A 27481-nucleotide genomic window follows, 5' to 3' on the forward strand; every position below is an offset into this window, starting at 1 on the left:
TTCGTGCCACTGTAGTATTACAAAATGCCAGATGCCCTTAATAATCAGTAGCCGTTGATAAGCACTAATAATTATAGTGCAACAAAATACTTATTCTGAACACACAGCACTAGTACCAAAATAATTATCTCAAGATTCACAAAAGAAATGTATTGCTTTACGTATTGCTGTCCTGTCCTTTCTTTTTAAACTGCAAGACAGCAGTTTGAGCAAAACGAGAAAAAGGTAAAAGTGGGAGCCAACGTTTCGACAAGTGGACTTGTCTTTCTCAAGGCAGCAGTTTGTGGCACAGCAACGTACCCCATGGCAGACTGCGCCAAGAAATTTGCCTAAGTTGTTGCTAGTATGAGGATTTTTAGTGATTACAGGGCATCAGCACTTACAAACATTGCACGCGGTACACTGCAGTCCACTCATTTTGTTTAGCCGTTCTGAATGTTTGAACACCATGCCTATAAATTGTTCTACTTTTACCAAGTCTGAAGGGCCATTGTTTTGCGACACTAGTGGATCACTGGTGTGACACTTTCTTGTGACACTAGGATCAGTATTATCATATTATACCATGCATACTGGCTGTAGCAGCGTGCTTAATAAGCATATCTATCTCAAATGCTGCAACAAATGTACAATTCAATTTTCCTTGTTCTACAGGCCATAAGTAGATAGCACTGCATATGCATCTTATGTGCCAGCAGACTTGTACTGGAACAAAAATGCATGGATTCATAGGCAAAATTCACACAACTTAATACAGCCAATCAATACCACTTTTCCTTAAGGTAAACTGCACTATAAAAGGTTGCATGAAGTACTAATGGCCACAGAACCGAGTGCAACAGTGTGAGGTGAGTGCATATTAAGCAAGGCAAAACAGCTTGCAGGAAGGATTTTCATGGGCTCTACACAGACACAAAACCTTCCATGTTGCCTCACAGATACCTAAGGGAGCAGTGAAAATGCAGTTTATTCAATAAATACAGATCTGATGAATATGTTTCCATGAATACGACTAATACAAAGGGTTGCTAGTAAATACAACATGTTTATGGAAAACTCACAGACATCTTAATTATCAATGCAACAAAAGTGAAATTGTTTCAGCTAAAATGGTAATTAAAATGTTCTTAAAAGGGTACAGGGACTGATTAGCTTTTCTTAAAGAGCATCATGTATGTAGCACACTTGATTTTCTGATAGAGCAAACATTGCAGATAAAGAACAGGCCATGTCCTGGACAGAATTGTAAGCTTAAAAGGCAGCAAAGGTGCATTCACAATGCTCTCTTATGAATAAACCTTTCCCATAACCGATGTTTTGGAAGACTTATCTTGCCTAAATAATGGCTGCCAAAACTATACCACTCTTCACATTAGCCTATAGAACAATTTCTCACAATACACACACACAACTGATTTGTGGTGCTTTCAAAAGTTACTGATTAAAATTACAACTGAACTGAGGCTGGCCAACTACAAAGGACTGTTGTAGGTCTTGGAGTTATGTTTGATCAGCAGGCCCACCATTTCAACTGGAAACACTTGATTTTCACCCTGGAGTACTTGGTTCCCGTTTCCTATTGACAACTGGGACTCCCATGCTGAAAGTTGGTCAATGTGATCATGGGAATGGAACTTCCTTCTACGTACCACCTGAGGGAAAGATGCAGCTGCTTACGCAGGGATTGTTGGGACGAACGGTTTTGGGTATTCTGCACCAGTTAAAACAAAACATCAACAGTGTAAAACAAACTGCACATCAATATTATTACACTCTTAAAAGCAAGAAATGCAGTAAATGAGTACTGACACAAAAATATTGTCTCCCACTTTTTTGCTTCCTTAGGGAGCTGCCGGACTCATAATTATGACGTGGAGCCTCAATTCAATGATTGAGGCTCCAATTGCCTCAAACTGCTGCTCGAGTTGGCGCTCAAGCAGCAGTTTTGTCAGCCATGCTGCGGCTGCTTTGATAGTAGAGTGTGACAGCATATTGGCTCAAGTTGGCTTGTTCCTAGCAGCTTCTGGAATTCAGACAATGCTGATTATGTGATGCAAGCAGTACACATGACTGCTTAAGTTATAATGGCTTACTGTCAAGGAAACAGTGCAAATGTGACAGCTCACTATTCAACAAACAAAATGCACCTCGCATTATTCTTGTTCTTGTCACAAAAGAAGGCAGATTTATTGTCGTTGTTTTCTCTGTACAGTAAAATTAATCCTCTTTGTAATCCGCTTCCTCTTCGTAACACTGTCTTCAAGCTCACATTCAATGATTTGCATTCAATTCCTCTTGAAGTGAGGTAGAGCACCAGACTTATCCCTACCATTGGCACAAAATTGCGATAATGTGTCAATCCTTTTGCATATCTAGACAACAAAAGGCTTGTCTTGCAGCTTGAGAAAGTGTGGTGCCAGAGAACCCTAGCATTAATTTCCCTATTTCACCTTCATCGGTTGTCAAATGGTCCAGCAGGTTTCTTTTCCAACTTAAAAGATAAGCTTCAGCATGCGAAAACAAAGCTGTGTGAAGTTCTATACTACATGGTGCAAGCACGCTACTATAAGCATAAGCTGTTAGTCTTATTACTGAGCCTTCATGAAGAAATAACGTTGGGCAAGTAATATTTATTCCCGACATTAACACTCAGGATTCAGATAAGTAGTGGTGCACTTGCATATTTACCAGTTAGCTATGTACCATCCTTGTCAGTTATAGTTTTAAAATTGGGACATAAGTGTCTTGCATGTGCATGGAAGCACCGTGAATGCACTACAAGGCCACCGATAGAGTCTCCAAAATTACGGTTTCCTATTTCTAGATCTTGTTTTCTTAAAAGAGGCCTGAAACACTTTTCTAACTAATCAGAGTATGACAATCCTCACTATTACATAGTGTTGCCTCACGAATCTTCTGCTGCAAAAAATTTTAAAATCCTGAATTCTTCAAGCACAAGATAATTTAGACTTTATCGGACCAGTGAGCGGCTTCCTTCCTCCTTTCATTTCCACTAGCATTCTGGAAGCTATGCAGGGGAGACAGCAAGGGGGCGTAAGGGGAGCTGGCCTCAACCAAAGGTTGAACACTTTGGCAGTGAGACGGCTCGTGGCAGTACCTCATGGTAGTTACGCGGAGCAACGCACAACCATTATGTGTAGACCAGCAGTGCAAAGGTGAAATGGTTTTTGTCGTTTTGAGATTGCAGGCATCTATATTTTTCATTCAACTTAAATGAGCAATAATTGTATTACTGAGAATGTGCTCACGATTTCAAAATCAGTCAATAGCTGTTGATGGGTTGGAGGGTTCAGCTGCTTGCGATGACACAGGAAGAGACTGTAAAGGAGAGAGCAAGTGATTTTTTCGTGCTTCTGACACGGGATTGTAAATTCTTTGCTGAATACAGTGCAATATTTCACTCACATGTTCGCAGGAGCCTTGTTAGCAGATCGACAACACTTTCTTACTACGTTCAAGAAGTGTTTCAGGGACCCTTAAGATAGAACTCGGCTCACAATTAAGGTATCCAGCTCTGAGCATGAAACTCTCCTCGTGCTCATTCTCAGTGGAATGATGCAGAGTGAGTCAACTTGTAAGGTGAAACTGCTAAAAAATTACCCTTCGCCACTTTATGGAACTATGTAAACTTTCACTGCTCCAGCAGTTGTAGAATATCAGTTTTAACATGTAATACCACAAGCAAAAGCCCAGGAAAGACTGATGGTGACTGAAGCATTCTGCTGCATTATGATGAATGGTCTTTTTTCAAGGCTATACACTTCCCTGGGGTCTTAAAACCACTATTAAGATGAACCACCAGTGGAAAGCAAGCTCATGGAATAAGAACACAAATTAAGGGTGGTGTAAATGTGCTAAAAAAACCATGACCTTAGGAAATGTAACAGCCCTTAAAAGGTTAAATAAAGAGAAGTCAATGTGGTGGGGTGATGGCATGTACTGCTATAAAAGTTATAATAGGCATGCTGAAATATGTGTAAAAGACACCAACACACAGGCAGTGCACGTACAAGGCTTGTGAAGGAAGTTGGCATGTTGAAAAAGAAAAACATAATTAAAATTGTTGTGCAAAGCGACGAAGGGACAGGACAGGAAGGAAGGCAAGAAAACAATACACGGCACCTGAGTGTGCTTGGGTGTTGCGTTATGTTTTCTCGCTTAAGTTCTGTCCCTTCGTCGCTTTGTACAACAGCTTGAATTATGCCTAACCAACTGGCCCACTCTGGCACTTTCCTTAATTACCTTTGAAAAAACAGTAAATGTTGTTTGACATGAGGAGATCGGAGTAAAGTAATTTTGACATTAAAAAGAAATTAAGAAATAATGGCACTGAAGTTCAATGTGGGAAGCTCAAAATACTACATTGTCAGCATAATTGTTAAATACTGGACTTTTAGACTGAAGACAGCTAACATGTCGATTTCAAAGATGGAGTAAAGTTGCTGTTTTCTTGCTGCGACATTGACACATATAGCACTGCCGCAGCATTGCCTTTCGTGGCCAAATACTTGCAGATGGCACCGATCTCAAAGCCTGCGTGGGGGCATAAAACAAGCTTGCACAAATAACCAAGTTCAAATGTTGTATCATGGCGCAGTCACCATCCTGCGCTGAAGTGCACACTACCACAGGAACATGAGTGGCGGCACAAACAAATTGCTGCCTTAAGATGCTCAAGCGCTTATTTGGCTACGCTCCAATCATTCTGCCGAAATTTTTATGCAAGGTTTCATGTGTTGATATAATGAAACCATTGAACTTTCTATTAGCAGGTCTGTGTGCATCGGATACCTAGGTCCTGACTATTACTACAGCCTTTTGTCAAAAATGTTCCAGGACAGTGCTTACAAAAAGTCATTTGCTCAAGTTACAAACTAACGACCCAAAGTCTTGTCAAAGTAGTCCAGTTGGCTATGGATGCACAGGTGGCACTGCTTCTGGAAGTCATGGAAGTAAACAACTAGAGACAGCTTCATCCAGCGTGTTCTTCAGCACACCAGCCACAGTAATTTGAAATGCTGCCGTACGTCTTCATGATGCTTATTCACTTTCAGTGACAATTCCACGAAGAGAAACAAAAGAAATCACATGGTGACAGGGCAAGTGAATATGGGAGATGTCATATGGGAGGAATGTGGTGTTTGTATAGGCACTGCTCTTGGACTGAGACATCGGTGTGACTCGTCACATTGTCGTGCAACAAGCACTGTCCAGATGACAAATCAGGGTGGCACTGCCGAATAGCTTGGCACAAACATTTGAAAAGCACATCAATGTAGAAGTTTTGCTTTATCGTTTGCAGCAAGCCTCATGACGCAGCAAGCCTCTAGCAACAAAAAAATGTGATCAACCCTGTCTTTATTTTCAGTGGTCGTTGCTTAATTCACATGTTTAGAGGAAGGTGAACCGTGACCTTGCCATTCAACACATTGTCACTTCATCTGACGATCGTATATTGGTAGCACCAACTTTTATCTCTGGCAGTAATGCTTAAAGGGGCCCTAAACCACTTTTTATTGAAATCAAGAAATGCATTTGAAGTTAAAATAGGCTGCTTCAGGAATATTTTGCCGCAGAAAGTACTTCAATGCGTTCAGCAGAAGCACAGTAATTGGCAATAAAACATGCCTGTCGTGGCGCCTCCACTCATTTTTTGATGACCTGCACTGCAAAGGCTACGGCAGAGCGGGGCATGCCCACTACACTTCTCCTACTGAATGTCACCATGGCGTGCAGTTTAAATGTGATTTTGGGTGTTCATGTAGACGCCAATACTTCCAATTTTGGCACCTACAACGTGCCAAACATGGTTCTCAGCGGGCCACAGTGCACTCAGCCAGCAGATTAGTCATGGCACCGTGCAGTATCCATGCTATGTAGCAGACCAGACCTACATGCAACTATAGTGCATGTGTGCAGCGTTTGCTTTGTGCACAACAGGGCTTGAGTGCATGCGCACGCTCATGTGCTCCAGTCTGGCTATGCTACATGTAGTGTGGACTGGTTTTGTCCTGCACCAGCTTGACTGATGGATACTAGTCACATCCAACTTGTGCACTTACGCATGTTGAAGTGCTGTCAACAGCTCAATACAAAGTGAAGTCTGCCTAGGCATCTAAACAAAAGTGGCCAGGAGTCAGCGCATGATGGCAAGCGTGCGTATGATCTGACGTCAAGTTTCATGTGGTTCTAGGCAAGTTGAGCGTTCAAAACTAGTCAAAATTAGCGAGACCCAATGGATACAACACCGATAAGCAGGGTGGCCAAAGCTTAGGTCCCATGTGGGTGGCCGTGGCTGAGCATAAGCAGACGACAGTCGGCGTCTCCGAGAAGTACATAATTGGTAGTATCGAGATTAACAAGCAGATTTTCGCTTACTTCAGCCTGTTTATTAAACTGCATCAATAAGTATATACAGTAACAGTATGAAGAAGTGCACTGATCCAAACACCCTTCTTGATTGATGTCCGCTATTAGCCAATAGCAGCTATGTGTGCGAATCGGCTAAATTATGAAATAATGTGTCCAGACAAGAGTGAGGAGCAGGCTTATGCTGAAAAGAGAGCATTTGAGAAAACAGTGACTTTGTGCTCCACTTTGCAAGCTTAATGTACCGCACACGACTGCAAAATTTGGCTGAGATGTTCACAGCAGCATATGCTATCCGCGAATTGTTAGTAAGTTCATTCGGGTTTAAAGGCACAAGATCAACTAAGGTCGTGCTACACCAGCCACAAGATATTAAGAAATCAAATGTTAAGGCAGCGAAAGCTGCATTACCTTATAGTGTGTGTAAAACACTGGTTTCATCTAAAAAGTTTAACAAGTCGCTGGAAGGCACTAGCGAATCATCTCCCAATATTGAGGAGGGGTGTAAAGGTATATGCAAGCTATACAGCTTAGGACGACAGAAAGCTGAGCTAGTTGGTAAGGATTCATAATGCAAAAGAGGGGTAAGGCGTGCAGACATGGACACAAGAGAAGTGGACAACACGGAGTTCGTCTTGTCCAATTCTCTACTCTTGAGTCTGTGTCTGCACGCCTTACCCCTTTTTTGAATTATGAAGTTATACAGATTAATAATAATAATAATATTTGGGGTTTTACGTGCCAAAACCACTTTCTGATTATGAGGCACGCCGTAGTGGAGGACTCCGGAAATTTTGACCACCTGGGGTTCTTTAACGTGCACCTAAATCTAAGCACACGGGTGTTTTCGCATTTCGCCCCCATCGAAATGCTGCCGCCATGGCCGGGATTCGATCCCGCGACCTCGTGCTCAGCAGTCCAACACCATAGCCACTGAGCAACCACGGCGGGTGAAGTTATACAGATTCTGCAAAAGTTTATGTCTCGGTGTTTCAATGAGTGGATATGTCATAACAATGTGCATTACTGTAAGCGGTTCATGGCATTTTTCGCAAGTTGGTGGGTTTTATTTTTGGTGCGCATCTATTTGCTGCTTCATTCTCTGGTATCCCACCGTGGCTTGGAATTCAACACAATCATATGGTTCTACCATATTTTTTATCAACCACCACGTTTAAGCTATAAACCGAGGAGGAGTTCACACGCAGAGTTTAAATTCAAAGCTCTGAGTGCACTCATTGAATCGGTATAAATGACAGCATTCTTCTGCTTGTCGGTGACAATTTTTTTAACTGCCGTCCATACTGCATAAATTTTGGCGGTAAAGACTGATGAAAAATGGTGTATCCGAATACTGTTTTCCCAATTTTTCATTATGGTTCTCACACCCACATATTCTTGTGTTTTAGAACAATCTGTGTAAAATGCTGCGTGATTTTCATATTTGTCTTGGATAGCACGAAACTCTTACACTATGTGTTCTTGTGGAGTGCCTTTTTTCAGTGGCCGTTTGCGTTCCGTCCGTTGATTTGCCGCTTCCCGAGTTGTGCTGCCTGACACGCATCTTTTTAGCAGCCCTTCTACGACCAAAACCTGCACTGACTCCGGAAACCCTGCTGCTGACAACCTTCCTGACTAATCCATAAAACTCGTATGGATTTTATGGTGGCAAGATTTCCAACTTGTGCTTTGCAAATGCATTAAAAAAATCTTGCCACCATAAGATCTTATGGATCAGTCGGCAAGGTTGTCAGCAGCAGGGTTTCCGGAGTCAGTGCAGGTTTTGGTCGCAAAAGGGCTGCTAAAAAGATGCGTGTCAGGCAGCACAACTCGGGAAGTGGCAAATCAATGGACGGAACGCAAAGGAAAAGTAGGGGTAGTGCCCTATCTGCATACAACGGCACATACACTTTAAAGTCAAGTCAAGTCAGTTTTATTTACATCATTATGATGTGGGTAGGCTCAGGCAAAAAGCGAACGATGTTCGCTTGAGGGAGCCCAAGCCCCCCTACATGGCATACAGCAAGGTCAGAAGTTTAAAAAAAAAAAGTACAAAATCCACACACACTACATAACAGAATATAATACAATAAATTCAGAAAAGTAGGTATAAACTCTTGGTACATGCTCATTAATACACAATGCATAGGTGTTAACAGAGATGAACATGTCATTCCTATCACACTTTAACGCAAAAGGAATACAGCGGAACAATTCAGAAAAATCGTTATAAGTGAAATTCAGAACAATCAATATAAACTATTCGTACATGCTCATTAATACACAATGCATAGGTGTTTAACAGAGATGCAAATGCCATTCGTGTCAGACTTTAATGCAAAGGGAATACAGCGGCTTACAAAAAATGATGTCTTAGAGTTTTTGTACTAGATGTTTCAAGAGAAAAACGTTCAAATATGAATTTATTTAGTAACCTTGGAACTGCATAACGCATCATCTGTCGACCATGTTCTGTACAGCGAAAGGGAATGGTCCAACGATCGTGTTTTCGAAACGAGTATGGCATTGGGTTTGCTTCGAGGGATGACAATACTATCAAGAAGTTGTCATTGTGAAAAATGGATTTTTTATATCTTACGGCTAAGAAAAATTCGTATAGCTTATGAACGGGTATGATTTTGAATCGCTTAAACAATTCTTCGGTGTGTGCGAGGTAGTCAGCATTTGCAATGTAACATACTGCTTTCCTTTGCAGCATGTGTATTTTGTATTTGTATTTGTATTTTGTATTTTGAGTAGTAGTGCCCCAAACAAGGAAACAGTAGTTAACATATGACATGAATATTGTGTTGTATATTATTAATTTAATCGATACAGGTAGATAGGAGCGAAATTTCGCGAGCATTCCGACGCACTTTGATAAATTGGTTAAAGTGGAGCTAATGTGAGGGTCCCAGCTCATGTTCTTGTTAAAGAAAATTCCTAGTGTTTTTACTGTGTCTACCACCCCTATAATAGAATTGTCTATTTTTAGCCTAATGTTTGATGTAACGATGCTCTGACGGTAATGAAAAAGTACCGCTTTTGTTTTCTTACTATTTATTATCAAGGAATTTGCTGCGCTCCATGATTTCAACTTTTCTGGTACACTGTTTATGTTTGAAATGAGCAATGGAATGTTATTGCCCCTAAACAAGAGACTCGTATCGTCTGCATACAGAAGATATTTTGGAAGGTTGCTGATATCTGTTATGTTGTTTATGTATATAATAAACAGTAGCGGTCCTAAAATACTTCCTTGTGGAACTCCAGTGGTTATAGGTTGAAAGGTTGAAACATGCTGGTCTATTGTTACACATTGATATCGATGCTGTAGGTAGGACTTTAGTAGACAAGCTGCAGTGCCACGGATTCCATATCTTTCTAGCTTAGTGAGTAGTGTTTGATGGTTTAGGCGATCGAAATCCTTCGAGAATCCACAAAAACACCTATGCATATCTCCCTGTTTTCAAGTGCCTCGAGGATTATCTCTTTTTGCATTAGTAAGGCTGTTTCAGTGGACCTGTTTGGGCGGAAACCATTTTGTGACGGATTAATGAGGTTAAGCTTATTGCAAAAGTTCACGAGTCTTTTATTAATTACTCTTTCTAGGCCCTTAGAAAAAATCGGCAGAATAGAATAGAAAAAAATGGCTAGCCATGTGGACACAAAAGTGGTCCTTTCAGCGCTAGAACAACTTGCGAAAATATGTCAGTTAATGGACCCGTACCGTAAGCCAGCTGTCAGATGCTCTACGAATCATCCTAAAGCACCAGTGGGTTGCATATAAGCTGTTGTTTACGAGCTTCCGCTGTCCTGTGGGGAAAAATACATTGGACAGACAGGAAGGTGCTATAATGACCGGTTACGAGAACAGTCTAAATGTGAGAAATAAGCAATATGGTCATCTGTCAACTCACTGTTAGGAATGCGGCTGTGCGCCAGTGTATGGGTCCTGCCGTGTTCATGCGAAGCACAAAGATAAAGATGTGCGAGAGATTATTGAGGCTCAGGCTATCTGTCGGAATAGTGATATGTGTGTTAGTGCCCCTTAGGTCAACATGTTAGATAAGGAGATGGCTTTTTTGAATGGTTAAAAATTTGGATGATGTGGCGCCACTGTGCATGGGTTAAATAGGTGGTTGTTTCTTTAAAATTGAAGTTAGCGCATTGTGGTGCCGTCTCCCTTCTGTCCTTGTTCGCTGGCGCTAAATATGCTTTCAACATATAAACTTTGGACAGGCGATATTCTGCAGGCACCGCTTGCCAGTTGTAGGCTGAGATTATGAATTGGATCAAGTCATTTAATGTAGGATTGCCTAGCTGCACTAAAGCTACACTATCATAGTCAAGAATGCGACATACAAGAGACAGGTATACAGGGTGTTCTTTCTTTTAGCTGCACCAAATTTTTTCAAAGATTGCCTATGGTAGATAGCACAATTCTAACCCTTGATCTAAATTACTTGATGAGGCAGCCATTACATTATGAGAAATTATGCAGGTACACTGAACAAATGGTGATGGTCTTGTAAGACAGAACGGTTATTGCTACAGCCTTGAAAGATGTATTTAACTGGAGATTTCTTGTAGGAGTGCCGCCCTGTATGACTATGGCGGCTCCTCCCAACAAACAGCTAGAGCAGTCACGGTCCCTTTGGACAACAGTAAAACCCTCAAGAATTTGACTGCTCTTGGGCCCTAGGTTTGTTTCTTGAAGACAGAAGGCCACTGGTGAGAATTTATTTATGATGTCTTTAATGCAACCTAGATTATAGATCAGGCCTCTGCAATTCCAATGGATGAAGAAAGCCACTGTAAAGCAATTAAAACTTAACTTATGTGCATGTGAACTATAAAGTGATGGGTGACATGCAATGAAAGGATCACTACTCTAATCGAGGGCGGTAACCGTTCAGGTTACCTGTCCCTTTTTCGGCAGTTACTTTCTCCTTCTTGGTGCGCTCCAGATAGCGCAGATCTTATGGTGTTGATGACGTCGGTGATTTCAGATCGGTCTCCAACGCCTTCTCCAAGGTGCTGGATGATCGAGAGTCAGGGGCCAAGACCCATGTCTCGAGCCTTGGCATTCAGTTTAGCCTTGGGACCTGTGGAACAACCATCTGCAAGGCCTTCTTGGATGACGGTGGAGCAGAACTGGCTGCTGGACCCAAGGGGATGGATGGAACTGCTATGGGACTACTGACTGTGACCCCTGTGGACTCCCGAGACCGATGTGGTGCTGCCCCCTGCCGTACCGCATTGGCATAGCGTTTTTGAGGTAAGAGTGAAAGCCTCTTCGTCGCTTCGAAAAATGAAATCCTCTCTTTTACTCTCATATGGCAATCACCTCTTCCTCCTTCTTCCAACTGCAATATGGTGGTGCATACGCTGATGATCCCCTTTGCAGTTTACACAGCGTGGGGGTGCGTTACAGACGGATGGTTGCTGGCACTGCACTTCGCGCATGTTTCTTAGCCTCTATGTGATTGATGCATGGCCGAACAATGGGCATTTGAAGCGCTGCCTTAGGTTTGGTATGTACGGTCCGACATTAATCTTTAGATAGGCTGCGTCGAGAGAGGTCGGGGAGAATGCTAGTTCCAAAAGTAAGAATCACGTGTTTGGTAGGGAGTTCATTGTTTCTTCAGATTGTTATCCTTTGAACTTTGATCATATCTTATTCTTGGAGCCCTTCGAGGAGTTCCTCGTCACTCAAGTCGAGATCTTACTCTGTGATAACGCCCCTGCAGGTGTTTAGAGAGTGATGGGAAGGAATCGCAACTTTGACGTCACCGGGGAAGATTGGACAGATCTTGTACTTGTTCTTTGTTTCTCAATTCGCTTAGGAGGCCTCCGTTGGTCATTTTCGGGCTTTGTATTCTTTACCATTTCTTTTTATGAGGCATTTCACCACCAAGAAAGGGGATAGTTTACGCATACTTGCTGTTCCTTCACTATGTCAGATGTGGTATCGTGTTAAGGTGTCTAGGTTGGCTCGGAGGGTAAATTGAAAAGCTGAATTGATGCGACCTCTTTTCAGAAGTCAATCTGGAAGTTGAAAGAACGCTTCTGCCACAAAATGGTTTCAAAATTCGCCGGCAGTGGTAGCCACCCCCCACCGAGCCCAATAAAGTGAACTACAAGTTCTGAGAAACCTGCAGACGCCAGCTATGCACCGGCACTATAACATAATTATAATATATATAGCCAAGACTGGATTTAGTATTACACACAGTTAAGAGGAAGCATTAGCTTGGGGCTCCTGTCTTAATACATGAAAAAGGAGAAATAGAAACCACTGCAGTGAGTTTGATGCACTTTGTTGCATCTAAAAGAAAAATTCAAAATCTAGTGACTGTAGGAAGCAGAATTCTGAAGCAATATTATCCTCGCTATAAGTTTTGCAGACTACACAAAACTTGGACCAGTGTGATACTCTACTAAAAAGATGGGACTAAACACCAGTACTAAACTCTGTATAGTGTGAACAATAGGTGTATACTCATAGGCTGTTATTTCCTGTCTCATATATATTTTGCCATAGACAATCCATTTAGCTAGTCATTAGAGGGTCCAGCTGCCAAAGCAGCCTAGGTACAGTGAGTATATCACTGAAATTAACTCTTTTAACATTATATTTAAAAAGAACTAAGTGATATTAAGCTTGCTACTCCTAGAACATCTTGAAGGGATAGTGCAAAAAGACGATGACAAAAGGCAGGAACACACAGGACAGCGCTCCTATGTGTTCCTGCCTTTTGTCATCGTCTTTTTGCGCTGTCCCTTCAAGATGTTCAACCAGTACCACCTCGCCCAAATGTCAAACCTTGCTACTCCTAGACTCACCATACATTAGTTTGCACAGATGCAGCTTGGCAAATTTCTTTCCCTTTGCACCAAACCAGCTGAAGTTCCCTGCAGCATTCCAGCTCAGGAGGGACTGTAGTATGCATGTTGTTCTTTGTTTATCTGAGTGATCTCCTTGGACAACCATGTGCTTCTTCTGTTAAAAAGAAACAAGGAAAAATATAGCTACAAGGATAAATTAGGATTCAGTTAACATTCTTAGTTTCCCGACCCGAATGAATTCTTGGAAATAGAGAAGTGCTAACTGATTTCTAGATTTAGTCATAGTCTAAAATTTTCATAAATGGTTGAATATGTAAAATTCTACAGTATGTCATCAATCAGACTTAGTGCCATAAAAAGAATCATAACATTATGAAAAGGTGACGTTGGTACCAATTTCACAACACTGTTACACAAGACAGGCAACTTTACATTAAGACTAGGGAGTAGAGCCCTAATTAAAACATATTTACAACCATAAAATTGGCAGAGTTATAAAAATAGATGAAGGAAAGCAATTTCCATCTGATGTCGAGCTTCTCTGCTCGTCTAAAGTTTTTTCTTATAATCCAGCACGTCTGTCACATTAAAGAAAAAAGGCAAATCTGGGAGGTCATGAAAGAGCACAGGAGCACTGTCTGAATCGCTGAGCAGCTGATTAAAATATTGTGAATAGGTCTGCTCAATACCATTCAGTATGTGCAAGACCTTTTCCATGAAGCCTGTAAGGAAACCAACGGCCTTAGGAACATGTGAATGTTTACTTTAGCACTATTTGCAAGGTGAAAAACTACTTTTTTTAAATTTTATTTATTTATAAATATTGCGATCTTAAACAAGATCTTAGCAGCGTGGTACACGAATAAGTTCACGAAACAATATAAATACAACAATGGGGAATTGCACTCAAAAATTCCAAAAACCAGCGCTTCACACAAGCGTTTCACACAAGCGCAGAAAACAGGCGCAGAAAACACAGGCGCAAAAAAAAAAAAAAACGCAGGCGCAAAAAACAAGCGCTTCAAGGTTACATCGGTGATTTTTCCCAATCATACAGTAAAACAGTGCTATCACTGACAATCTCTGCAAGTGCACAAAAAAAAGTTAAAGATATGTTTCAAAAAGTGATAGTGAGTCCTGTGTTACAGTTTTATCGGCCAGCTTATTCCAATCTACTATAGTTCTTGGAAAAAAGGAATACTTGAAGCAGTTGACACGTGTTGTAAATGGTGTTACAGCTAGTGAGTGTCGCTGTCTGGTAGCGTAACCTGTTGCATAGGTGATAATGCGAGACGTGTCGATGCTGTAGTGACCATTTATTATTTGGAAAAAGAACTTTAAATGACATGCACGATTTCTGTCACTTATAGAAGGCAAGCCGCTCCAAGATAAAAGGTTAGTAATAGAACTACGCCCATATGTATTGTAAATGAATCGAACTGCTTTTTTCTGTAAGCTTTCTAGCTTTCCAATATCGCTTTTAGTGAACGGGTCCCATATAACTATAGCATATTCTAAAACGGGGCGGACTAGTGTTTTGTATGCCAATAGACGTACTGTTGGTGTGGAAGATTTTAATACGCGTCTTAGAAAAAACAACTTGCGGCGACAATTTGCTATTACTGTGTCAAGGTGCTTTGACCAGGAAAGATCCTTTGTTATGTACAAGCCAAGGTACTTATATTGTGTTACCTCTGCCAAAAAAGCGTTTTCTGTGCGATAGCGATATACCAGTGGCTTCTTTTTTAATGTTATCCGCATATATACTGTCTTTTCGAAATTAATGCTCATTTGCCATTGTCTACACCACTCAACTACCTTATTAAAGTCCCTGTTTAACCTAAGTTGGTCTTCTTCCGTTGTTATTTCATCGTACAGAACGCAGTCGTCAGCGTAAAGCCTGATTTTAACAGAGAGGTTAGTGACAATATCGTTTATATATAACATAAAGAAAAGGGGGCCAAGAACGGATCCCTGTGGGACACCAGAATTTACAGCAGCTATATCAGAGGTTGTTTTATTTACAGTAGCAAACTGATGGCGGTTTGTAAGGTAGGCTTTAATCCATGCTAGTATTTTATCATTTTTAAGCACAGCTCTTAGCTTATGAAGCAATTTAACATGAGACACCCTATCAAATGCCTTGCTGAAATCCATGAATATCGCGTCTGTTTGTTTCCCTTTGTTTACAGTGTTAGCAAAGTCATGTATGATTTCAACTAGTTGAGTAGTCGTCGATAGGCCACTTCTAAAACCATGCTGCATGTTTGTGAAAACGTTATGTTCGTCTAGAAATCCAGTTATATGTTTATGAATTATATGTTCTAAGAGCTTACAAGATGTTGATGTCAATGAAATAGGTCTGTAATTATTGATGCGTGATTTATCCCCCGATTTATGTAAAGGTTTTATTCTAGCAATTTTCCAGTCTTCCGGTAGTGATCCTTCGTTAATTGACTTCGCAAATAGAATGTACAGATATTTTGCACACCATTCAGCATAACGCTTTAGAAAACAGTTCGGAATATAATCTGGTCCTGGAGACTTCTTAATGTCAAGCTTTAACAACAAATTTAGAATACCCTGTTCCGAAATAACAATGTCGGGAAGGGAAGGCAGTTCAGCAGAAAAGCATGGCAAACAGCCATCATCACTTGTGAATGCGCTTTTAAAATGGTTATTAAAAGCAGAACACACAATTTTCTCATCCCGCACACTTTCACCGTTAATAAAAAAGGTGTCGGAAGACGAAGAGGCGGGCGTCACAACCCTCCAGAATTTCTCGGAAGATGATCTGATAAAGTCTGGTAGTAATGTGCTGTGATAATACTCTTTATCTTTGACAATCTTTTCGTGAAGTTTTTCGGACAAGTTATCAATATCGGCTTTAAGTTCTTCGCCGTCCTTCATTAGGGCGCGTTTCTTTTTTAATCGCTTAAGTTTCCGCCTCATCTGTAACATCTCCCGCGTAATCCATGGATTGCGGCGCTCCGACTTCTTCACTATTTTAGGAACGAAGCGTACCACGCAATCAAAAATGAGGTCTTTAAAGAAAAGCCAGAGGTCGTTTACACTACAATCAAGGCCTTGAAAGTGATCGTAGTTAAAAGCTAGCGCATCTATTATAGAGTCATCCTGTGCTCTTGAAAAATTTGGAAAACATTGAACGTTATTGGTTCGATTTATTAAAGCACTTTTCAACGTCAGGACAACTGCTTTATGATCAGAAATACCAGATGTTACTGTATGTGAGATGCAGTCTTTAATGGTGCCACTTACAAAAAACAAATCAAGAATGGACCTTGAATCATTTTGAATTCTTGTGAAATCCTGCACAATTTGCAGTAGATCAAAAGTAAAAGCTATATTAGTCATAACACTTTCCGCACTTTAAATTGGATACGAAGAAAAAGTTTCTCAATTGATATTTGGCAGGTTGAAATCACCGGTTAATATTAATTTATCTTCTTGCGTTACATATGAATGCATATAAGTTGACAAGCGCTCCAAGTAATCAACAGTGGAGTTAGGAGGTCTGTACAAACCTGCAAGGATATATCTAAAATTATTGACATATAATTTACAAAATATGCTTTCTACATCCGGAACATCAGGCATTGTCTGCAGCATAATGGAAGATTTATACAGTATAGCAATACCTCCCCCTCTTCTATCCCGGTCCCTACGTAACACTTTATAATTCTTTGGTACGAATTCACTGTCAAATATATCATCGCTTAACCAAGTTTCAGTTAGTACGGCCACGTCGGGTTCTAGTGAAAAAAGCATGCTCTCAAGCTGGACAGTCTTATTCACGACACTGCGGCAATTCATGTTAAGAATTGTGAAAGGCCTGCTGTTTATCTTCTCAATTCATTTCTTTTTAGTAATTTTAAAGCGCTTATCTTTAGCTTCGTCCCAGCCAAACATTACGCCGTCCACGCTTAACTTATCAAAGAACAACTTCACCTTAGCATTATTTTCTTTTTCCTGTTTCGCACTTAGCCACAATTTTTTTCGTATTTGACGCACTCTGAATGAAAAGTCTTCTGCTACGGAAAGGTTTGTTCCTTTTAACTTTGAACAAGACCTGAGAATTGTTAGTTTCTCACGATAATCCAAGAATTTAATTATCACTGGGCGGCCTTTTCTGCTCTTTTTGCCTAGTCTGTGACATCTCTCCATGCCACTAACACTGAGTCCCAGCTTATCCTTGAAAAGATCGTCTTGTAGTATTTTTGTTAGGCTATCCGTTGTTTCATTGTCATGTTCCTGTATCCCGTAAATGATCAGGTTGTTCCGTCTACCTCTATTTTCTTGGTCATCTAACTTATTCTGTAAATATGACACCTGTGTTTGCAAAGTAGCGACAGATGACTTCACGTTTTTTAATTCTTGTTCTAAAGATTGCAGAACAGACGAGTTACCCTCTAAATAGCTTAGTCTTTCCTTCATATCTGTTATATCTAATTCCATTCTATTTTGATTCGATAATAGGCTATTCATGGTGGTCATCATGTTATTCTGGCCATCAAGTAGCTTCATCAAGAGTTCCTTCTCAGTCGGACCTGGGTTCGCCTCAATATCGCCACATGATAAAAGATTCAACACAAACGGAAACATATCAGACAACAGCAGTGGGCATGGCAGCAGCATCAGGAAACGGTTGTCACTACGATAGCACTTCGTAGGTGAGTAAGAACTAACCTGCACCGAGAAGCAGAGCGGATTTTGAAGCAACATTCCCGAAGCACTGCTGCCGGGCCCACAGGAGGCAACTTGCAGTGCGACCCGTTTTAAAGGCGCTGGAAGTCCCACGTGACGTGACGTCACAGATGAAGGCGCAAGCGCAGATGTCAGGAGGAAAGGCGGGATGTTCTCGCTGATCTCGTACATGTCACCATCCACTGATACCTCGATGACGCTGTCACCAAGATTGTGGCAATGAAGTCCGTCCGATGCACAAGCCTGGTTCGGTGACCATACTGTGATTAGGGTAGCGAGAACCTGCACCGAGAAGCAGAGCGGATTTTGAAGCAACATTCCCGAAGCGCTGCTGCCGAGCCCACAGGAGGCAACTTGCAGTGCGACCCGTTTTAAAGGCGCTGGAAGTCCCACGTGATGTGACGTCACAGATGAAGGCGCAAGCGCAGATGTCAGGAGGAAAGGCGGATGTTCTCGCTGATCTCGCACATGTCAATGAAGTCCGTCCGATGCACAAGCCTGGTTTGGTGACCATACTGTGATTAGGGTAGCGAGAACCTGCACCGAGAAGCAGAGCGGATTTTGAAGCAACATTCCCGAAGCGCTGCTGCCGAGCCCACCTTGACGTAGCACGCTTGGGAAAAAAAGTGATGAGCATAATTAAACATACTATTAGCCTTAATTTAAACTCGAACAGCGAAGCAAGTGACTTCTTTACAGTTTTTATCACCTAGCACTGGCCTTGTGAAACAGTGTGATTGAGGATTCACGATTCGTCCAATGCTGCAGTCGCGTTGCTCGAACGATAGGGTTGTACTCTTATATAAAGAAGGAAGAAGCAATAACCTGTGCCACGGACTAATCCTCCATAGTTTCCCATATACCTATTCACAAATTTTGTTTACATTATTTTATAATTCTTTTTTCTTGTTATATTGAACTACTCGATTCTTGGCCCATCCCCCAGAGTGGGTATGTTGTTGTTGCCATAAAACATGGCTTGTATCCACATATTGGTCACACTGGGCTGATTGAAAAATGCATCTAACAGAATACCAAAAGGGGCCAAAGGCATACATTCAAAACGAAGAATTAGGCCCCAAAACGCTAATAGCAATTTCTAGAGGGCCTATACACAAATTTAGGATAAAATGAAAATAAAGTAAAGCATCCCACAATGAGTACCCTAGCAGCGAAACCTTCCTGACGCTTCAATGAACTTGTGTATAGAAGTAATCATTGACCCATGGCTTGTGCCTAATTGACAGGCACCAAAGGACACAGTGTTTGGTATAGTAAGCACTAACCCTAGCTTCCTAGTTGGAAATAAAGGTAACATTCTGTGGAGGAAGGAGAAGTGGCAGCAAGAAAGAAATGGTCAATAGTTTCTGGTTCATTGCAAAAAGAGCAGAGGTTAGTTATGGATAAACCAGATCTATGAAGGTAAAAACTTAGGCGGGGAACTCTACAACAGAAACTTGTTAAGGCCACCTCGCATTGTCGCGAAAGGCATTTGCGCATGTTCCACCAGAAATTTAGATGTCGAAAACAATCTGCGGAAAGTAGGGATGAATCATTACAATTTAGAAATAAAAGTTGTTTTAATCTAACTCCTGTTATAAAAGCGAAATCAGTAAGAAAATTTAAGACTGGGCCATTTAGCGATGACGATGCAAGCAAACCAGCTGATTCATTTGTAAAGATTCCACTATGACCGGCAATCCACTCAAAGAGGACTTCAGACAAATTGTCTGGAGTAAGCATCAAAAATATACTCAGAAGGTGTGGCGGATTATTAGAAGTTAAATGTTTATAAACTGAAAATGCATAGGTAACAACTATTACTTTAGAATCCCGTGGGCCCAATATCTTCGTGGCTAGAATAATGGCAGAAATTCTGCAAGAAATATTGGGGTATAATCAGCGAGACGAAGAGCAAATGACCAGTTAAGCTGATTTGAAAAGATGCCAATGCCGGCCTTCTCTAAATGTTGTGTTGCATCCATAGAAATAACCAGGTGAGACGGAAATCAACTAAGATGATCTTGAAGGAGGTGCATACTTGAAGGAGACCTTCAAGTATGCATGCTGGAAGAAGTTTCGTGTGTTTTGGAAAAATGTCATCAAAAATCAGTTTCACTTTTAGCACATTAGTTTTGGAGAAATCAGGCACGGTAGCCAAACATGAAGCTCTGATCACAGTCTCTGAACAAAAACAACTTGTGGTTGTCGATAACGCTACCCATATGTTCTGAAAAATGAATAAGGAGAATTGATAAAAATGGGTTGGGAACAGGAGAGGGGTGCATCGTATAGCTTCAGAAAAGTCAGGACAGTAAGTTGCTTAAATCTGGACTCAAGCAGAATTCCAACCTCCAGATGAAGCACGAGATTAACCACAAAATGTGACAGCCTAAGACAAAGACGCAGCACTTGCCTTTCTATTAGTATTAAAGGTCTTAGCTTGTATGTTGCACATCCTGAAGAAAGAACACAGCCGAAATCGAAAATGGGGTGGACATAAAGCTTATAAATAATCAGCAACATAGACCTATGCATACCCATCTTTTTATTACTGAAACGGGGCAATAATGCCACTGTACATCATACTTTACTAGCATTTGTTTCAATTTTCTGCTGCCAAGTTAGCATACCATCATATGTTATTTCTAAGTACTTCAGAGCCATGACTTGTGGTATCCTCTCATTTCGATAATGAAGAGAAATGAAAACGGGATTTGACAATGGAAACACAAGGAATGAGCATTTCTTGACGTTAAGGGGAAAAAAAGAGTCCATCCAGCCAGGACTCAAGCACCGACAAATGAGATTGCAAAGTTTGGTGCAATGCATTGATATCCCGTGATGCGGAGAAAAATTGCAATAGCATCAGCATAGAGATAAAGTTACACATCCTGATAAACTCGGACAGACTATATAACAAAATATTACGCAGAAACGGAAAAAGAACTGATCCCTGTGGTGCGCCTTTTGTCTGTTTATATGTACCCGATGTAACCCCATCCTTGAAACAAAAGAATTGTCTATTGGAAAGGAACTCTTCTATCCAGGCCACTATATAGTTATATAGCTATTGCCACAGTTCTTTTAAACATAGATACTATGTGTCAGTAAGAGGCTCTACATCTACATCTACATCCCCTATAGTGGGTAGGAGCCACATGCTTGACAGGAAACGACGACGACTCAGGGCTGCCAGTGTCACTCCATTGTGGTGATGTGGAGAAAATACAGCGCACCGGCAGCAACTTAGGAAAGCTTTTCTTACGTGCTGCTTGGCTCTGGCATAGGAGCATAGTGCAAGCCAAAGCTGGCTGAAGCAGTTGTGCAGATACAATGTGCTTGGCTGCTTGTGTTTCAATTCGTACTGATACAGAGCACAAGTGAAAGGAAGGTGTTGTGTTGTGCTGTCCTCTGGTGTCATACGTAGCCCTCGCTAGCATTGTTATCTGCAATGTCCGCTTGATAGAGCTGTGACCTCCATGTCTGTACATTTGTATGAATTCATTAGGCCAATCAGGTGCAATCATGCAATCTGTGTACTGCCAATCAAGTGTGATAACACCACTTGTGTAACAGCCAACGGCATGGTGCAACCTGTCCTTGAAATGCTATATAAGTTGAATAAACGCCACGTTGGCTAGACCGTATCACCCGTAAGAAGTGTCTCCGCCAACCTCACTGCATCAACCTTCCAGACGCTAGGCCCTTTTGTCGGCCAGCTTCGGGTGCAATGCTACAGAATGGCGACAAGGATTTAGAAGAACCTGCCGTGCCTCAAACGTTGTAAGTGACAACGTTAGTTAGTTACGTCACTTCACTAGTACTTCTGCGCATGACTTCGTAGTCTCTCCGAATGCTTCAGCTGGTGTCGGACTAGGCATTCTTTCTTCGTCTACGGCCGTCTTTGGTGATGTCATATTGCCTTCTTCCTTCGGCTTCCCTAGCCCCACTTCTGTTTACAACGCTCAAGCATGACGTCCCTCTTCACAAACCTTCCTCAATTTCTCGACTTACCTGTTACACCTCCTATTCCGTAGTACTGATGGAAAAAGGATTTCCAGGTACACCTGAAGGCGGCCAGTGGGAGCGGATGAGAGGACGAGTGTCGACAATTTAGCGCTCATCAGCGTTTTGGGCTGGGAAGGCCAGCAGAAATACTTCACAGCAGAAGAGCAGGCTGAAGCACAAGCAGCAAATACAAGTGCAACATGGGGACGAAATGCAGCTCAGGCACCCAGTACGTTGACTACAGAGACAACAGCTACGACAAGTGAGTACGAGGAGCTACTGAAACTCTTGGATCGGTTTTTCTCAGAAACTACAAGTGTTTGGTCGGAGAGACATCTGTTCACAAGCCGAAAGGAGCTGCCAGACAAGTTTCATGGAATACGTCACAGCCCTCAAGGAGAAATCAGTCGCTTGCAAATTCAGTGTTATGTAAGAGGACCGAATCCAGGATTAAATAATTCATATGGTCGCCAACCCATATGTCCGTAGCAACCTACTGTCTTAAGGCGAACATCTGACCTTGGATAAAGTCGAAGAAATCGGTTGAGGTTCAGAAGCGATGCAGAAAGCTAACCAAGTGTTTGGCGACACTGAGAGCGTTTAGCACCAAGCATGCGACGACACTGAGAACGTCCAGCACGTCGGGGTAGCGCCAGATGGCGGTTCAGCGGAGCAGCGTTCAGGTCAAGATGGCCATGGTCTCCCACCCGGCACGATGGGATGGCATTCCCAAGATGGCCGTGCATGCTCACGCACCTGCCCTATGCATCAGCAGGATGGCATTCGAACCAGGGATTTAAGTTCTATGGATCAAATAGGTCCATGTTACCAGTGTGGCAGCTTTGGACACTTAGCATCTTCAAGAAATTGTCTGGCCAGCAACAAAACTTGCAACTTCTGCAGCATCAAGGAACACCTGGCTACCGTTTGTCGGAAGAACAAGGCACATTGCCAGTTCAGAATGTTACTCCAGTGTAAACAGAAACTGTCTCAATGACATCGATTCTCTCTGTGAATACTTCACTTCCAAGCACAAAGGACTTAAGTGTTTCAGTGGCCACTGGTCCCAACATACATATGCAGCTTCTATTGGATACTCGAGCTACCGTGCCTTTCATGACAAAAGAGGGCTTCAAGAAATCCTTCGACCAGAAGTATCAACTTGTGAAAACTTTGGTGCAACTTCAGAGCTTCTCCAAAGGGCGCATCAAGATATTTGGCTGTTTTCAAACGGATTTTCGACGCCAAGGAAAACAAAGCAACGTCACATTGTATGTGACCCCACATGGGACTTCACTTGTGGGTCTCAACAATATCCAGCAACTTCGGCTTCAGATAGGTGGAACCAGTTTAATGTGTCGATGGGCGACACATTTATCCTCACAACTTCCTGCAGGCGTACTTTTGGTGTATGAACATCTCTTTGATGGTGAGTTGGGGCTCATTAAGGGCTATGTCCACCGGATCAAGTGGCGGCAGGGCATCGTGCCGGTGCCCGCCAAGGTGCAGCAGCTACCCCTGGCTCTTCTGCAGCAGGTCGCCAACGTGCCACATGGACTAGAGAATGATGTCATCAAGCCACTCATGGTGGTCTGCAAGAAGGTTCCTAGAAAGTCAGACAAAAGATGAACCAAAAGCAGGAACAAGGTAAGCTGTATGGGGATCAGCGTAGAAGGGCCAAATCAACTCTGATGAAAGTAGGCGATACAGTGAATGTAGAACTTCCTAAGAGATGGTTGTTCAAATACAGTAAGCCACTTACAGTTAAGGAAAAGGTTAGTCCTCCTACAGTTATGCTAAGTGATGGAAGTAAAGGGAACACACCAAAGCTGACATGCATTCCCAATTCGAGATCTCATCCTGCAACAGACAGCTATGAGCTGGTATCAGACAGAGATTACTTAAACTCTTACTCAGACTTAATCATTTCATTACTTCAGCTATAGGTCAGCTGTTGGTTAAGCATCCTGTTCAGACAGATTCCACACAGGCAAAAGCATTCCACAATCCAGAGGGAGAGTTTGATGTTACCCAGGATCAACCCTCCTCAGCACAGGGCGACGTAGAGTGTTTTCAGCACAAGAGAGGGAAATGGTGGGACGGAACTTCAAAGTCGGCTACTTATAGTCACAACTCTCCAAGTTCTACTGTTGATCCGGAAGCAATTTGGCCACAAGGAATGCGAAAACTTCCGGCCTGGCTTCGGGACTGTGACATAGACTCATACGGCCTTTGTCATCTCCTGGGGCTCTACTGCTTTTAGGCCTAGTACTTAGTGTAGCCGCAGTGGACATGTGTGATGTATGCAGTGTGAATATTGCTGCGAGTTACAGTTTATTCATTACATTTTCTTCTTTACCTATTGTATTCTTAACATGTTGACGAGGGTGCAGAACATTTTCTTACATTTACAGTTTTGTATCATTAAATATTTATTGTGTTCCATTTTTTGTATCATTCGATCTTCTATGTACATGGGTCTTTCATTCTGCGTAATGTGAAGTTCTGGGTGAAAGACACAAGCTCCGCACTGTCTGACGCTGTGCCTCACTGGTGAAAACCGAATAGTTACACAAACATTAAGTAAACGAATTTTTCAGCTCACCTGCAGCATTAGTAATATCATATGCTGAAGAGCCGCTTACAAAGTGCAGCTCTGAGCATTGAACTGATGATGACTGTACGCACATAAGCGCAGCTTTAGTACATGCATAATCAATGGTAATCTTCATGCATAAGTCTAAAAAAAAAAAATTATGGGGTTTTACGTGCCAAAACCACTTTCTGATTATGAGGCACGCCGTAGTGGGGGACTCCGGAAATTTCGACCACCTGGGGTTCTTTAACGTGCACCTAAATCTAAGTACACGGGCGTTTTCGCATTTCGCCCCCATCAAAATGCGGCCGCCGTGGCCGGGATTCGATCCCGCGACCTCGTGCTCAGCAGCCTAACACCATAGCCACTGAGCAACCACGGCGGGTATGCATAAGTCTCTACAGCACATAATTGTGTTAGTACGTGTTGACAAGTCTTGAGAATTGTCACTTAATAATGGGTAGTATGCTGTGTATACCTAATGCATACATCTGAACCGCATAATCCTCTTTTTTATTCCTACAGAAGTAACTCATTCTTACACGCTGTAGATCATATAAGGAAAGTGTACATCTTCCAGTGTATAGTTATTTGGGTCTATTGATATCTGAACTACGTACATCCAAGTTTGTGTAAAGAAGTCATAATTCTCCCTGAGGGAGACGATGTGTTGTGCTGTCCTCTTGTGTCATAAGTAGTACTTGCTACCATTGTTATTTGCAATGTCCACATGATGGGGCCGCGACTTCCAGGTCTGTGCGTTTGTATGAAATCACTAGGTCAATCAGGTGTGATCACGCCACCTGTGTACCGCCCATCAAGTGTGATAACGCCACATGTGTAACAGCCAATGGGATGATGCAATTTGTCCTTGAAATGCTATATATAAATCGAATAAATGCCACGTTAGACCTCCCACCTGGAAGAAGCATTTCTGCCAACCTCACTGCATCGTTCTTCCAGACGCTAGGCCCCTATGTTGGCCGGCTGCGGGTGCGACGCTACAGAACGTATTGTTAACTTACGCAAGCTTAAGTGATGGAGCTCACCCAAAACTTGCTGCTTATTATTTACACTAGTGCATTCAACAGAAAACATCTGAGTGCTTCTCCCATACTTCTTGCCTGTGTACTCATTGTTCAGATTCTCAACAGCCACTAAATTGACTTGTGCTATGTACTGACGTTGAGAGTGTACCACTGGAATGACACCACGAACATGGAGGAATTAAAAATGCAAGGATAACTTATTTTCACATTCGTTTTCCATGTTGCGCACTTCCCGCCAAGCGTAAGCCCTAAAGAGTACTTAAAAAAATATGCTGATCCCACGCGCTGTGGGAATCGATGTAAGCGAAGCTTTCCGTGCTGGATGCTTTGATTGACGATAACTAGCGGTGATGTTTACAGTTCAGCTTAATTTCTTCAACGTTTCGTCTAACACAAGAGTGGTCAGTTGATGTTAAATGTTACCCTGCAGGCACCAGTGCTGTTTGTCTGTCTACTACACAGAACACGCAGGGAGAGGTGTTTGCTTGAGGCGTTGTTGTGTGCCATATTTCATAACCTCTGAGAGGATTGAACATAGTCGTTGCCTCACATGCCACATCACATTGTGGCAGCAGTATTAAACTTGAATTAGATTATGGGGCTGTATACGTGCCAAAACCACAATCGGATTATAAGGCACGCCGTAATGGCGGAATCCGGATTAATTTTAACACCGTGATGCTCTTTAACGTGTCCCAAAATCTAAGTGCACGTGCGTTTTCTGTTTCGCTCCCGTCGAAAGGCGGCCGCCGTGGTCGGGATCAAATCCCGCGGCTTGCACGGATGTGTTGATTTGACGGTCGACCGGTTCCGTAGTGTCGCCTGGACCCTGCGGTGCGCTTTAATTAATGCGGCTCTGCTTCTCCACGCCCTGCGTAGTTTGTCCACTTGACATATTTGCACTGTGTTTATTTTGCAGAAATAGCAGCAACGTACTGTTCCGTACCTTGATCTGAAGCTTCTAGTTTTCCCGCAACCGCCGTCGCATAGTAGTAGAGTTTGTTTGCCTTCTAACGTCATACCCCCCCTCCCCCCCCCCCTTGTATGGGAATTGCCCCTTCGCCCCCCTTCTCCCTATCCACGTCCCCTCTGGACTCCCACGTTAGTAGAACGGGAAGCACTGCAGTTTCTGCAATGCTTCTGAGCTAGGGGAGTCACGGATAATTACAGCTTTCAAGAGGCTAATGTGGCGACGGCCAGGGAGCTCCAGAGGGCACTGTGCACATTCGACGCGGTGGGGTGAAAATGAGTTTCTAGCGTCGCCTTTCCCTCTCTAACTCGCCCCTGCCACGTATAAATACGCTCTGAACCACCCCTCCCCCCACCGACGCGGTGTGCTTGACAGCAGTAGCCACAGCAGCAGCAGCAGCAGCAGCAGCAGTGGGAAAGTCGAAGGAAGAGGCAAATAAAGGCTCGCTTTAAAAAAGGGTCATCACATGTATGCCAGCAGGCCAGATTGATAAAAAATAGTTGACAAACGAAACAATTACCTTCGATTGAAACGCAGACCGGCTACGCTCGCCCAACTCTGAAAACACTCCATTGAACACTTTGAGAGAGCGCGCGAAACCAAGCGACCACGGCGGAAGATGATGCGGAACCATGGAATCGATGGAATCGTAACAGACTCGTTGGAAACCTCTATGTTGGAAACAGACATATGCGGTAGGAATCATGACCGCATTGCAGTACACGTTGAAAATATAATAAAACTAAACATAAAAACATGCAATTAGATGTTGCAAATGCTATTAATAAAGCTTTTGTTTTTTATTGTGCTATCTGTTTATTTAGAATTTGCTGTGTAGTGAAAGATATAAGAACTGAAACCGAAACTGTTCGTCGCTTCTCGGAGAAT

The 27481-nt window shown here is 42.4% G+C and overlaps 1 protein-coding gene across 2 annotated transcripts; it reads right to left on the bottom strand.

The window, feature by feature from the left end:
- Window positions 1–947: 947 nt before the first annotated feature.
- LOC135909082 (uncharacterized) lies at window positions 948–27274 on the bottom strand. Of its 2 annotated transcripts, XM_065440915.2 has the most exons (5): window positions 27114–27274; window positions 17950–18249; window positions 13240–13396; window positions 3270–3339; window positions 948–1711 (listed from the first exon to the last, which is right to left on the bottom strand). In XM_065440915.2, the coding sequence occupies exons 1-4, from the start codon at window positions 27225–27227 to the stop codon at window positions 3311–3313; spliced, it is 600 nt and encodes a 199-aa protein (XP_065296987.1). In that variant the 5' UTR covers window positions 27228–27274; the 3' UTR covers window positions 948–1711; window positions 3270–3310. The 2 variants fall into 2 exon arrangements, 1 of the variants encoding a protein (XP_065296987.1); XR_010566564.2 differs by lacking the exon at window positions 17950–18249.
- Between the last annotated feature and the right edge of the window lie 207 nt (window positions 27275–27481).

The sequence above is a fragment of the Dermacentor albipictus genome, unplaced genomic scaffold (assembly GCF_038994185.2).
Source record: "Dermacentor albipictus isolate Rhodes 1998 colony unplaced genomic scaffold, USDA_Dalb.pri_finalv2 scaffold_24, whole genome shotgun sequence".
Lineage (NCBI taxonomy): Eukaryota > Metazoa > Arthropoda > Arachnida > Ixodida > Ixodidae > Dermacentor > Dermacentor albipictus.

What these genes read in the sequence shown, in the direction of transcription:
- LOC135909082 (XM_065440915.2), bottom strand. Translation starts at nt 27,227, where the DNA reads ATGGTTCCGCATCATCTTCCGCCGTGGTCGCTTGGTTTCGCGCGCTCT. An exon ending in GGTCTGCGTTTCAATCGAAG is followed by an intron (nt 18,250 to 27,113) that starts GTAATTGTTTCG and finishes TTCTCGGTGCAG; the next exon opens with GTTCTCGCTACCCTAATCAC. An exon ending in CGCTCTGCTTCTCGGTGCAG is followed by an intron (nt 13,397 to 17,949) that starts GTTAGTTCTTAC and finishes TCTTTTTAACAG; the next exon opens with AAGAAGCACATGGTTGTCCA.